This window comes from Gekko japonicus, unplaced genomic scaffold (genome assembly GCF_001447785.1).
Source record: "Gekko japonicus isolate JY-2015 unplaced genomic scaffold, Gekko_japonicus_V1.1 scaffold2912, whole genome shotgun sequence".
Classification (NCBI taxonomy): domain Eukaryota; kingdom Metazoa; phylum Chordata; class Lepidosauria; order Squamata; family Gekkonidae; genus Gekko; species Gekko japonicus.
This window is the reverse complement of record NW_015176064.1, coordinates 219,027-233,008: the sequence shown is the minus strand read 5'-3', so window position 1 is coordinate 233,008 and position 13,982 is coordinate 219,027. Positions and strand designations below refer to the sequence as shown.

The window sequence follows — 13,982 nt, the reverse complement described above, 5'->3', positions numbered from 1 at the left end:
TTTCAACCTGTGTTGAACCCAGACGGACTGGATACATGGATGCCAACTGGGACAAAGCCTCACCTGATGGAAAATCTACAAGTGGATACTTGTTCAACTATGGAGACAGTTTAATTACATGGACTTGTCAAAAGCAAAGTATTGTAGCCATGTCTACTGGAGAAGTTGAATGTGTATCAGCGCAAACCGCAAGCTATGAACTTTACTGGATCATACATCTATTGAAGGACTTTGGCATAGATGAACCAAAGCCAATAATTCTTTTTGAGGACAATCAAGCCTGTATTGCTATCTGCAAAGGAGAAGGCACCAAATCTAGAAACGAGACCATCGCACTCAAGTGTCGCTACGTGAAAGAACTGCAAGACCAAAAACTGATTGAACTGAGATACTGTTCTACTGACCAGATGATTGCTGACGTCCTGACCAAGCTGCTTGACAAGCAACGTTTTGAGACTCTTCGTGAATGTTTATATTTGTCTGACTTTCGTGTTTTAACATGAGAAGGGGTGTTGGGTATTGCATGTTGAAAACACTCAGTGTGTGTGTATGGGATTAAATGTCTGTTTTGTTGTCACAGGAAATCACCTGCCTTTGTGTTATCCAATGTTAGCTTAGACCTGCAAGCCCGCGAAAAGCATCCCTGTTCTGAGAGTTTGATTGGGAGCAAAGTGTTAGTGTCTTTGCATTTTATGGCCCCTTCTTTGTTCTGTTTGTTTGTAGAGAGAGGATGTAGCTGAGATAGCTGTGTTGTTATTTTCTCCCAGTTACCCTTCCCTATGGTAGAATTGTAGTACATCTTTTATATTTTAAACACACAATGGACTCTGCGTCTGATTATTGAACTCTGGCATTGCTAAACTGTTTTATTCTCTGCTGAAACACAATTTTCATAAAGAAACTCCAACACATTTCCATCAGGAAAAAATACTGATTGCTCCATATCTTTGGGTATGGCAGACAGCACTGAAATCAGGTCCATGCCTGGCATTTGCTCCCTTCCTTGACCCAGATGATGGGAAGGGGCTGCTCCTTTGCCAGCCCCCTCCCCTGCTCCCCCCCTCCTCACCCAACCCTGACTCCCCCCTCGCCAGCCACCGGCGCTCCCCCCCCCCAGCAGACCCGTACCTTCAACACTAGGTGCGTCAACATCTGGAGGCCACTCTTGCCTGGATACTTTCCAGCCAGGTTGTCTGGCGAGAGGTCAAAAAGGTTGGCACCCGTCTCAGTGCACACAGCATGAACCAGCATCTTCTTCCCGGTGCCCGCTGGACCCACGAGAAGGATGGATCTCACCAGGGGTGCCAACTCATGCACGGTTGGGGAGCCTGTGGGGGTGGGGGAGGAGAGTCAGGCCCCCTCCCCCCAGGAAGCAGGTCTGTGCTCCAGGGGAAGGAGGTCAAGTAGCACCTGGGAGGGGGGGGGAGGGCAGGGTGTGCCACGGACTGGGAGCAGCACGAGATCCTACCGAGACGCAAGATGGCATAGAGAGCTATGTTCTGCCGCACATCTAGCATAGAAGGTATCGGCTCCGTCTCTGCCTGGCGCAATGTGGTGCCCAAGTAACAGAAGTCTCCTGTGGGGAAAGGAGATGCAAGAGAGGAAGGGGGGTCACCTACGTGCCGCGTCAGCCGCACAAGCCAGAAGGCCCACCACCACGCCCACGGCAGGAGGACTGGGCAGGCCCCCTCTGGCAGGCCCCTCGATGGTTCGATGGCTGCATGCAACCAACCGGGCCCTCCCCCACGCAGAGGCCCCCTCCAGCACCGCCCGCCACTGTGCGAGTCACTCCGGGCAGCAAAGGGACTCTTCTGTGCCCAGAGGGCGGCTCCTGGGCTGGGGCTTATTTATGCGCTCCCTTTACAGCCCCACTTCCCCGCAAGTGGCCCTCGACAATCTCTGTCTCCTCCTCCTCCTCACAACAACCCTGTGAGGTGGAGTGAGTGTGTCTGCCTGGCCCCACATCACCCAGCCAGCTCCCACGGCAGAGTGGAGATCTCCACCGGGGGCTCCCCGATCCCAGGCCGACCCTCGGACTGTGCCCCACTGGCTGCTCCCAGAAGCAACAGATGTAGGAGGAGAGGGAAAAGAGGCCACACCTCCAAGCCACACACACAGTTCGCTTCTGGGCCTCCTGACGCACACAGCTTTCCGAAGCGGCTGGGCCAATATCCACGGAGGGCCGGTAGCCCAATGGCGATGAGCCACCACGGCCACCGAGAACCAGCCACCCGAACCCCAGAGGCAGGAATCCTTCTGCCGTCGCTGGGAACAAGGACCCCCGGGCAGACGGCCTCTCCCCCACCAATCCTTTCTGCCAACTCGTCCAGAGGGAATCAGACGGGCGGCCCCTTGGAGACGGGCGGGCGGGCTGACCGGACTCTGGCCAGGCCCTTCCAGGCCTGCTCTGCAGGGGGCTCCCTTGGACACGAATTGCCCATGGCGGCTGTGCCCCCCCACCATGCATCCTATGCAGCACCCACCCCCGTGACGCGTGCAGTCACACCCTTCCGGGCGATGCCCCTCCGAGTGCCTCCCGTGACCCAGGCAGTGGGTTTTGGGGTTTTTTTTGCGGTCACTCACCTGAGTAGTCAGTCAGCGGCACTTTCGGAGGCTTCCTGAGGATGCCCTGCAGTGCCAGCTCCTCATAGAGAGAGTCAATGGACCTGGGGGGGGAGGGGGAGGGACAACGAAGTCACCCCAGACTGGGGCCAAGGAAGGGGCACCGGAGACCGCCGGGGTGGGGGGGCAGGAGGATGGGGCGCCCCACTCTCCCCTGGGAATCCCACCCAAGGCCAAGCCCGCAGTGGCACACCACCGTGTCCTCAGCTGTGCTGGAGAGGGGGGGGGTGTTTCGTGGTGGCTTCCACAGCCCCTCCCCGCAGAAAGGGCACGCCGCAGCCTGAGCCCGAGAGCCCTGGACAGCCCCGGCTAGCCTGACCTTGTCCGGTCTCCAAAGCTGAGCAGGCTCAGCCCCCTGGCTGGGATCTGGATGGGAGACCTCCAGCGAATACCAGGGCCACCACGCCCGGAACGACCGCTGGACGACTCTGGCCTTGAAAACCCTCTACGGGGCCACTAGAACTCCGCCGTGACTGGACGGCACTTCCCCCTCCCCACCCCCCCCACCCAACACGAAGATGGTTTCAGAGGGGGTGGCCACGTGAGCCCACAGTGTGTGCATGTCAAGTGCCGTCGGATCACAGCTATCTTCGTTGGGTGTCGTGGGTGAAGTGCGCAGAGGACTCTAATCTGGGAGAACCGGGCTTGATTCCCCACTCCTCCTCCACTCACACCTGGCTGGATGACCTTGGGCAAGCCGTAGTTCTTCTGATAAGAGCTGTCCTTGGAAAAGAGCAGTTTCTGTCCAGAGCTCTCTCAGCCCCACCTACCTCACAGGGGGTGTCTGTCTGTTGTGGGGAGGGGAAGGAGTTTTTAAGACCCTCTGAGACTCCCTTGGGTAGTGAAGGGCCATGGGGTATGAATCCAATCTCTTCTTCTTCTCATGGCCACCCCAAAAAGGGGCTTTCCGGGCAAGTGAGACGCAGAGGCTGGGGGGGGGCTTGCCTTCCCCTGCAGAGTCTTCCTCGGTGTCACCCTTCCAACTACGGACTCTGCTTAGCTTCCAAGATAGGGCTGCGCCAAGCGGCCTTCCCTCCCTAGGCCACAGCCGGAGGACAAAATCCAAGTCCAGGAGCACCCAAAAGACCAACAAGAATTTCCTGCCTTATAAGCTAGGGTGTGGGTGTGTGTGTGTGTGTGCAGAGGCAAAGGCCGGATAAAAAAGGGGGTGACAGTGGGAGGGGCCTTCCAGTTTGGTGCAGTGGTTAAGTGTGCGGACTCTAATCTGGGAGAACCGGGTTTGATTCCCCACGCCTCCACGTGCACCTGCTGGTGTAACCTTGGGTCAGTCACAAGCTCTGGCACAGCTGTCCTTGAAAAAGAGCAGTTTGTGTCAGAGTTCTCTCAGCCCCACCCACCTCACAGGGTGTCTGTCTGTTGTGGGGAGGGGAAGGGAAAGGAGATTGTAAGCCGCTCTGAGACTCCAGGTGAAGGGCGGGGGATAAATCCAATCTCCTCTTCTCCTCCTCCTCCAGTGTCCTCCTGGCCCCACAGGTGGACCTCCTGAGGGCCCCTGGTATTTCTGGCCACTGTGTGACAACAGAGTGTTGGACTGGAGGGGCCACGTGCCTGATCCAACACTGGCTTCTCTCTTAGATTCTTATAAATTGAAACAAACAAAGAAATAAATTGTTGGGTATTACATGTTAAAAACACTCAGTATATACGGGGTTAAATGTTTTGTTTGTGTTGTCACAGGAAGTCACATGTGTTTCATTTAGCCAATGCTAGTTTAGATGCTAGGAGCCCTGATCTAGGAGTTTCATTGGAAGCAAAGTGTCAAAGTGTTTTAGCATTTTATGGCTTCTCTTCCTCTCTTTGTGTGCTTGTTCTGAACAAGAAGCCATTATCGCACCTCTTCTAGTCTAGCCGTTGTAGTGTGAAGATGTAGCTGTTTAGCTCTGTTGTTATTTTCATCCCAGTTACCCTTCCCCATGCTAGAATTTAGTAAAAACTTTCTATTTTAAACACACATGGACTCTGGGTCTGAATTATTTTACTCTGGCGTTGCTAAGCTATTTTATCTCTGCTGAATTACAAGTTTTATTTTTCAAAACCCCAACAAAAGGTTTTGGGCACCAGTAAGCCTTCAGCTGTGGCCAGAGATCAGATTCAAAGGAAAACCCATGTGTGTTAGGAATCTTTTCTAAGACAGAAGTTCTTTTTCTTGATTTTTAAACTTGCATTGGATTGTATAGCATCCAGGCAACATCCTGATTTTCTCTCCAAGAGTTTGTGGGACCAGACTGAATGTTTGTGTCTTCAAACCGGAGAATCGTCTGTGGCATTTGATCTGGACTGTTTTCATTCCTGAGAACCGGAGCTCGAGAGCCGAACGCAGGAGGAAGGGGGAGAGAGAGAGCGGTCCTGCCGTTTCCTGCCAGCGCTGCTGAAAAGCCTCTATCCCTGTGCAGATCAAAGGATCGTCGGTTTCCTCACAAATTTCTACAGTTGGCTGAGTATTACCTTAGACAGAATGTCGGCTCACAAAAATCTTGCTTTCTTTAACCTTCCGATTTTGAACTCTAGTAACTTTGCATGGTGGAACAGATCAATAAGGAATGCTTTACAGTCGCATTCAGCCCTTTCTGTTCTGGAAGATGGCGAGCCTCCCCAAGCAGGAAATGCCCTGGCTAAATACCAGGAGCTTGATGGCTTTGCAATGTCCTTAATCATGAATTCTGTTGATGGTAGAGATAATTTGGAACTTTTAAAATGTGCAAGCACTAAGCAGATGATGGAAAAACTTGAGCAAGCTTATGCTTCCAAAAATGATGCTAATTACGTGTTCCTCCATCAAAGGCTTTTCAATGCGCGCATGCAGAGTGGCCAGTCCATACTTAAACATTTGAATTTTATTATGGAAGCTTATAATGCTCTCGAGGAGACAGAAGACGCACCAAGCGACAAGGCAGTAATATCTGTAGTTCTTGGTTCTTTAAGCAAAGAATTTGCACACGAGGTTGCAGCTCTGAAAGCATCTCAGAATCTAACTTTAGACCATGTCCTAGCATACTTAAAAGATGAGGGCCATAGAAGAGAAATCCTTAAAATTGCAAATGACTTGTCTGTGTTGAGTATTAAATCTGATTGTGAGAGGAAGAATGACAAGAGAGATGTTAAATGTTTTCAGTGTGGGAAATTTGGGCACGTCGCAAGAAACTGCCGGTCAGAGAGTTTGCCTAAATCAAAGGATTTGCAGAAACAAAGAGATCAAAGGCCTCACGCCAAAACTAACCGCGCCAAAACTAACCGCTCTGAAACAGGACCCCCTAAGGGGTGTGGCCAAGGAAAGCCAAACGGTCACACTGTGAGACGGAGTGTGTTTGCCATAACAGAGAAGGAGCAGAGAGCTGATGTTGTAAACCAAGTGAGCAATATGCATGTGTGACGACCTCTTATCTGGGGAGGTCTGGTTTTACTTTAAAATGTTCTTTATGTTTTGTTTTACTGGGTAATCCAGCTGCCACCAGGAAATTTATAAGGCTTTCCAAACCTTTATAATATAATATCTATCACTGGGTAGGTATACCGAGGGTCTAGGCTTTCATGAAGGTCTATGTGGTCTGAGGAATATTCTTTCGGGAGCTGGTATACTTGAATGAAATAAAATTTATTTAAATAAAGCATAAATACGAGGATAGAACAATGTAAACAGTACTGGGAATGATTTGAACAATTGCTTGGTGTCTCTCACAAGCTTTTCCTTTACTGACAGGGAGGTTTCAAGTAACTTTGTAACATAAACTCAAGGTCATGCAAGTTCACTATTTCTCTCCTTCAGGCCTCAGAATCAACTCCTTATCAACTGTCTTATTCAACTCTCAGACATAGAACTTAACAACCCACACAGGGAAGCTTCTCCTTCTCTCTCATACATAGCTTAACTGCCCTTCCCCTGACTTCATCAACTGTAATCTCTAACTGACCCTCTTGATAGACATTCAAATCCTCCACACAGCATCCATTCCAACCCCCCCCTCTGTCACTCACCAATCATATCACTTGCCTAATTCCAGCACTCTAGATTATCATCACAGCCATGCAAACCAAACTTTTAAAGCCACACACACACAGTTAAACATGAAATCATTACAGCATGCATTATCTGTCACTAATGACACTGATATGAAAGATGATTCATTTTTGTTGGATAGTGGAAGTGGATTACATGTTGTAAATTCTGAAAAATGGACAAAAACTTTACACCCAGTCTTCAAGGGGCTGAAGGTGAAACCCTCTCAGTTAAGGGGTCTGGATCTATCAAACTATACGGTTTGAACCATTGTAACCAAGTTGTTGAAATTACACTCAAAGACTGTGTTTTAATCCCAAATGCAATTAACAATCTCATATCCACAAAGAGAATCATGCCGAATGGTCTCAATGTTGATCTCAGACCAAGCTATGGAAAGATTTGGAGTGAGAATGGATTTAATGTGATGCTGGAAGCAAACAATGGCTTTCATTACCTGAGAAATATTGCTGATGCTGATTTTGATGATGACAAAGAAGCTGATGGGCTGGTATGCCAAACCAGGTCAGCTGAATGCAATCGTAAAGACTGTTTATTTGCATGGCATGTAAAGTTTGCATATAGAAATGTGAAAAGTGTGCAACAGTTATTAAAGGAATGCAATATTGAAGCAGCAGAATGTGAGGTCATGAGAAATGGCTGTGATGTTTGTCTAAAATCTAAAGGCACAGCTCCCTCTTACAAAAACAGACCTCATGACTCCAACACTAAGTTTCTAGAGTGTGTCTACTCTGATTTAGTTGGTCCAATACGAGAATCTGCTGGTGGAAGCAAGTACTTTGTTAGTTTTCTGGAAGGAAAATCCAGATATGTTTATACCTACCTGCTTAGGAGCAAAGATGAGGTGCTTGACAAGTTTAAATACTATGTAGCTGCTGTTAAAAACAAATTTGGCAAAGTGCCAGATGTGCTGTTCACAGATAATGGCACAGAGTACTGCAGCAGTGAGTTCCAAAGATTCATGGAACAAGAAGGAATTGAACATAAGACTACAATTCCTTATTCACCTCAACAAAATGGAACAGTGGAACGCTTAAACAGAACCATACAAGAAATGGTGCATTCTATGCTAATGCAATCTGGACTTTCAGAGTCTTACTGGGCAGAAGCAGTCCACACTGCCGTCTATCTGCATAACAGAGTTCCATCAAAAGCTACCAATAAAGGTCCTTTTGAATTATGGCATAACAGAATGCCTGGACTTAAACATATAAGAGCCTTTGGATCTAAAGCTTATGCACATATACCAAAGGAGAAAAGAGGCAAGCTTGACCCAAGAGCAGAACCTGGTATCCTGGTGGGATATGCCTCTGGAGGAAAAGGATACAGAATCCTGAACCCTAAGACCTGCACAGTTAAAGTATGCAATGTGGTACATGTAGATGAAAGCAATGTTCTACTGACTTCTAACCTGGCTGAGTCCACAGTGCAACCTGCTACTCAGGAACCTACAGATGTCTCCTTCTTCAACGTGTTCGCTTGGCAATCTGTGCAGACCACCTGTGAACAGGCAGGTCCATCTCCACAAGAGAGTTCCAGCTCAGAAGGGGAACCTGGAGAAGCTACGCCAAGGGTAAAAGAGACAACCATTGTGAGACAATCAGCAAGGAGTACCAAAGGTGTACCACCACCGATGTATGGAATTTGTGCAAATGTACAACCAGAGAAGGAGCCTTGTAAATGGAACGAAGTCAATCAACCACCTACATCAAAAGACTTCTCACAAAAATTTGGAGTTGATTTATCAGAGTTTTCTGCACCTGTTGTGAACTATACATCCTTCAGGACACTCTTAAGCATAGCAGCCTCAAGGGGCATGCATATTGGACAACTGAATGTCAAAACTACTTTACTCAATGGAGAACTGAATGAGGAAATCTACAAAGCTTGGAACGAAAAGCTGACTACACTGTTACAAAAGCAGAACTTTCAACAAGGAATAACAGAACCTTGCTTGTTCTCAAGACTTAAAAATGGAAAGTATCAATACCTACTCATTCATGTTGATGATTTGATTATTTGCTGTCAAAATCAAAGAGATGTACAGGAAATAGCTGATGAACTGAACAAGGAAGTTGAAGTGAAACAATTAGGAATCGTAAAATACTATCTTGGAATACAAATTGAAAGAACTGATGATGGAACTTTTCTTTTTTTTCTTTTAAGTTCTTTTTATTAATTTTCTCATAAACAGATTTCAGTAACATCACTATTAACAGATTTCAACAATTTTGCATACAATTTATCTTGCAGAGTTATGGATATAGCTTTCATATATAGACAACAACAACATCTAAAAAACAGATTAACTTTAACTATAGGCATGCTAACAAGTATTTCGATTTCAGCTAAGTTATTTATTAGTTTCAAGACCAAGGTAAGTGATCAATTCTCCTATTCATTCAGAACCAAATTGCACTTTAGCATTATCTTCCATTATAATTCCAGTGTTATGATGACAACTATTGGTTTAGTATGGGTAAGTATGTAGAGTTACTAGGTTGCAGGTCAGAGGCAAAAATGAACTCCATAAAGGGAAGCCATTTCTTTGCAAAATTGGACTGTTTAGGGTAGATTTCAGATCGGCGAATGTGATCCGTTATCTTCTCCAAGATTAGGTGGTCCCATACTTTATTCAACCAGCAGGATCGAGATGGAGCTTTATCTGCTTTTCATCTAGCTGCAATGGAAGTCTTAGCTGCTACGAGAAGACTAGTGATAAGGTCCTGAAGAATTGGTGGTATTACTATTGTGTCCCATCTATCTAAAAACAATAAAGCTGGATCAAACGGTATGACAAAACCAGTGATTAGTTTGATTTGGCCTAGCACGTCATGCCAGAACTGTTGGATGTGGTCACACTGCCACCAACAATGTGCGAAGGTGCCGATGTTTCCACATTTCTTCCAGCAGAGTGGCGAATGACTTGAAGTCATCTTGGAGAGTTGCTCTGGCGTCAGGTACCATCGGGTGATGATCCTGTGCGTCTGCAATTTCGTTGAGATGACAGGCAAAGTAATCAATTTAGATTTCCATATTTGCTGCCATTGAAGGGGAGTTATGGTGTTTCCACAATCATGTTGCCAATGTTGTTGCTGTCTCATTGGTGCTTCTCCTGTTTGACAAATTAGGACATCGTATGTCGCTGTGATAATACCTTTAGACACTGTGTTTTTAGGGTCAATTAGTTTTTCAAAGGGAGTCATCGGGACTTTCAGTAGGTAGGTTAGGTCCAAGTGTTGAACCAGAAGGATTTTCAACGGAAGGACAAGAAGGCCTAGTGTGCAAACGCAACAAAAGCGTTTATGGATTAAAACAAGCAGCGAAAGCATGGAATGACAAACTGACTAACCTGTTACAAAAACAGAACTTTCAACAAGGAACAGCAGAACCATGCTTGCTCTCAAGACTTAAAAATGGACAATATCAATACATACTTATTTATGTTGACGACTTGGTTATTTGTTGTCAAGAACAAGGAGATGTACAAGAAATAGATGAATTGAACAAAGAAGTTGAAGTGAAACAATTAGGAACTATAAAGTACTACCTTGGAATAGAAATTGAAAGAACTGAGGATGGGAGTTTTCATTCGAACCAAAAGCAAAAGATCATGGACTTTATTGAATCTATAGGAATGAAAGACTGTACTCCTGTAAGCACTCCAATGGATAAGGACTATCCCAAGCTTATTGATGGAAAACCACTAAGAGACAATCATGAGTACAGATCAGCAATTGGAAAATTATTGTATCTGAGCACAATCTGTCGTCCTGACATAACTTCAGCTGTTGGACTTTTGTGGAGAAAGACCAGTTCACCTAATGAGCATGACTGGAAAGCTATTAAGAGACTTGCAAGATACCTAAAAGGAACTTTGGATTACAAACTTAAAATTTCAGCCTGCGATGAACCAAGACTGACTGGATACATGGATGCCAACTGGGACAAAGCCTCACCTGATGGAAAATCTACACGTGGATACTTATTCTACTATGGAGACAGTTTAATTGCATGGACTAGTCAAAAGCAAAGTATTATAGCCATGTCTACTAGAGAAGCTGAATGTGTATCAGCACAAAGTGCAAGCTATGAACTTTACTGGATTATACATCTACTGAAAGACTTTGGCATAGATGAACCAAAGCCAATAATACTTTTTGAGGACAATCAAGCCTGTATTGCCATTTGCAAAGGTGAAGGCACCAAATCTAAAAACAAGACCATCGCACTCAAATGTCACTACGTGAGAGAACTGCAAGACCAAAGACTGATTGAACTGCAATACTGTCCTACTGACCAGATGATTGCTGACATCCTGACCAAGCCGCTTGACAAGCAACGTTTTGAGACTCTTCGTGAATGTTTGAATTTGCATGACTTTCGTGTTTTAACTTGAGAAGGGGTGTTGGGTGTTATACGTTAAAAACACTTCAGTATATATGGGGTTAAATGTTTGTTTGTGTTGTCACAGGAAGTCACATATGTTTCATTTAGCCAATGCTAGTTTAGATGCTAGGAGCCCTGATCTAGGAGTTTCATTGGAAGCAAAGTGTCAAAGTGTTTTAGCATTTTATGGCTTCTCTTCCCGTCTTTGTGTGCTGTTTCTGAACAAGTAGAGAAGCCATTATCGCCGTCTTCTAGTCTAGTCATTGTAGTGTGAAGATGTAGCTGTTTAGCTCTGTTGTTATTTTCATCCCAGTTACCCTTCCCCATGCTAGAATTTAGTAAAAACTTTCTATTTTAATCACACATGGACTCTGGGTCTGAATTATTTTACTCTGGCATTGCTAAGCTATTTTATCTCTGCTGAATTACAAGTTTTATTTTTCAAAACCCCAACATAAATAAATAATGAACACCGAACTACCTCTGACTCACAAACGCTCCCCCATTCTGGTGAAAATTCCACTGGTCTTTAAGGTGCCTGCTGGGCTCAGATTTTGTTCTTCACTAATATGAATCATCCCAGACAAAAACTGGGCCAGGGCAGGGCAGGGCAGCCCCCCCCCCCAGACTCCTCCTTGGAGACGTCTCCTAGCTCAGCAGGGTGGCCCCAGAGATTGTTCAGGGTAGGCCGGAGGGAGTTTGTGGCCAGGGGAGGGGAACGGGGGCGGGGAAGTACCTGTCAGGCGTAAGATCTTTCTCCTTTTTGCCTTTCTTCCCTTTCTTCTGCTCCAAGCAAACCAAAGAAAATCTTTTCTACAAACCTTCTGAATGAGGGTAGATGGAAAGGATTCCCCCCCCACCACCACAAGTGACACTCAGGCCCTGCTGAAGTCGCCCTCAACCACCAAGACAGACCATTTGCCCCTGTCCTTGGAGTGGGAGAGGCTCTTGGGGTTGAACCAGGGGACCCCCCCCCCGTTGCAATCCAAGTGGCCTTGTGGGGAGGTGGAGGCCGAGGGGCAGAGGCCTCCTCACCTTGGCACTCTTCTTGGCCTTGGGGGGCTTGCCAGCTTTGCTTTCTTCCAGGTCCACAGCCAGCCGCAGAGTCTGAAGTTCCTCGCGCATCAACTCATCCACCTGGGGAGGCGACACCAACAGTCCAGGAGGGCTGCCCCCCCTCCTCGGGCCTCTCCAGGCCCTGCCCCCCCTCCTCCAGGACTGCCCCCCCTGTTTTGGAGTTGCAGGGGTGGCTGACATTTCAGTCACTGTGGAGTTCAGTGCCGCTGTTAACTGCATCATCTGCAGGAGCCGCGTTTAGTCAAGGCGGGAAATACATTGTGGGAGTTGTTTATCCCAATGAAGTGACCTTCGGCCGTTTCTACTGGTCAGCTAGCAGCTGGTTTGAAGAAAGGCTTTAATCTCGCATTCAGAAGTTTCTGGCTCTCTGTTTAGCAACAAGAAGGACAGACGCCATCTTTCTCAACCCACCTGCAGCCGTATCTCGGCCGCCACCTCTTTCTGCTTCTCGGCCCGGATGAGTTCGGCTTCGTATATATGTGGAGCAGCCATTTCTGGGCACTCCATCAGAAAGGGGGGGGGGGGGGGGGAGAGAAAGAGGGTGTTTCCCAGGAGTCATTGCCCCAGCGCCTCTCCCCCAAGTGGATAAAGCCAGAGATGCCCCTGAGTCGGACTTCCCACAGCCAGCCACCTTGGCCAGGGGCTGCATGTCCTACAGCAGGGCCAAAGGAAAGGCTGCGCAGGAGGGGAGGGAGGGCGCTGGCCAGCTCCCAGAAGGGCTCCCACCCCCCACCCCCGGAGCTCCAACAGGATGCCTTCTTTCTCCCTCCCTCCCTCCCTCCCTCCGAGCTTCTGCCAGGGCCTGACACACACACACACACACACACACACCCCCGCAGGCAGAACGCAGGACCGCTCACAGCACCTTCCGGGCCCTCACCTGTGTATTCCTGGAAGCCTTGGTCAATAGCGGTCAGGAACTTGGAGGGGGAGAGCTTCAGTCCTTCGTCTTCCTCCTGTGAAAGAGCAGCTCCAGCTAGAGGTGAAATCCACCACCTCCCCCCCCCCCGCCTCTGTGCCCCCCTGCTCCCCGGGGGCCGCGTCCCCGGGGCCCCTCTTCTGGGGGGGGAGGGAGGGAGGGAGGGAGGGCCTCAGCTGAAGTTCTTGGGCGGGGGGGGGGTGCGCAGAGGAAGCAGGCAGGGCCTCTCTCTCACCGATTTCTTCTCCTTCCCTTTTTTCTTTTCCCCCTCCTTGGCTTTCTCCTTCCCTTTCTCCTTGTCCTTCTTCTTCTTCTTCTTGTCCACCTTGATCTCCGCCAGGTCTAGCTCAGCCCTCACCTGGGGAGGAGAAGCCCAAGAGCAGAAGACAGCTACCTGCTGGGGGGGGGGGAGGAGAAGCACCCAGCGGCCTGCGTCTTGGTGGTCCTCTACCTCTTCCGGGGTCTTTTGGGCAAAGAGGATTCTGGAGCCTCCAATCGCCTCCTCCGGGAAGTCGGGGAAGCGGCCAGTCAGGTCACTGGAGAAGACAGGGGTTCCAGAATCAGTCTGGGCTGCCCCCGGAGGCGGCACGGGTACGGACACGCGGGGCGGCTGGCGCCCCCCCCCCCCCGCCGGCTCACTGGCACTCGATGAACCACTGGCGAAGCTGCGCCTTCATCTCCTCGCGCATGCTCGGTCCCTCCACCTCGTAGACGGTGTCGCGGATACTGTGCAATGCCTCCCGGTACTCGGCCTCGTAGTCTGCCTGGCGCATGCGCCGGAACTCTTCCCCCAGTTGCGCGCGAATGCCGGCCGGCGAGGCCCCGATCAGCTCCGGCTCCAGGGCCTGCGGAGGGCGGCGGGGAGGAGGAGGAGGAGGAGAGGAGGCGGAGGCGGAGGCCGAGAGGGCCGGGCGGGTCGCACGCGGGGAGCGCGCCCAG

At 48.8% G+C, this 13,982-nt stretch overlaps 1 protein-coding gene across 1 annotated transcript in view; it reads right to left on the bottom strand.

Moving 5' to 3' along the window:
- Positions 1-13,982, bottom strand: part of IQCA1L (IQ motif containing with AAA domain 1 like) — a 53,322-nt gene that overhangs the window by 23,785 nt on the left and 15,555 nt on the right. Inside the window, exons 2-11 of the mRNA XM_015426706.1 lie at positions 13,683-13,888; positions 13,495-13,579; positions 13,279-13,401; positions 13,005-13,080; positions 12,536-12,618; positions 12,083-12,184; positions 11,784-11,830; positions 2,584-2,666; positions 1,469-1,576; positions 1,129-1,328 (exon numbers count right to left, since the gene is read on the bottom strand). Of these exons, the coding sequence (XP_015282192.1) occupies positions 1,129-1,328; positions 1,469-1,576; positions 2,584-2,666; positions 11,784-11,830; positions 12,083-12,184; positions 12,536-12,618; positions 13,005-13,080; positions 13,279-13,401; positions 13,495-13,579; positions 13,683-13,888 (1,113 nt within the window). The remainder of the gene's footprint in view (positions 1-1,128; positions 1,329-1,468; positions 1,577-2,583; positions 2,667-11,783; positions 11,831-12,082; positions 12,185-12,535; positions 12,619-13,004; positions 13,081-13,278; positions 13,402-13,494; positions 13,580-13,682; positions 13,889-13,982) is intronic.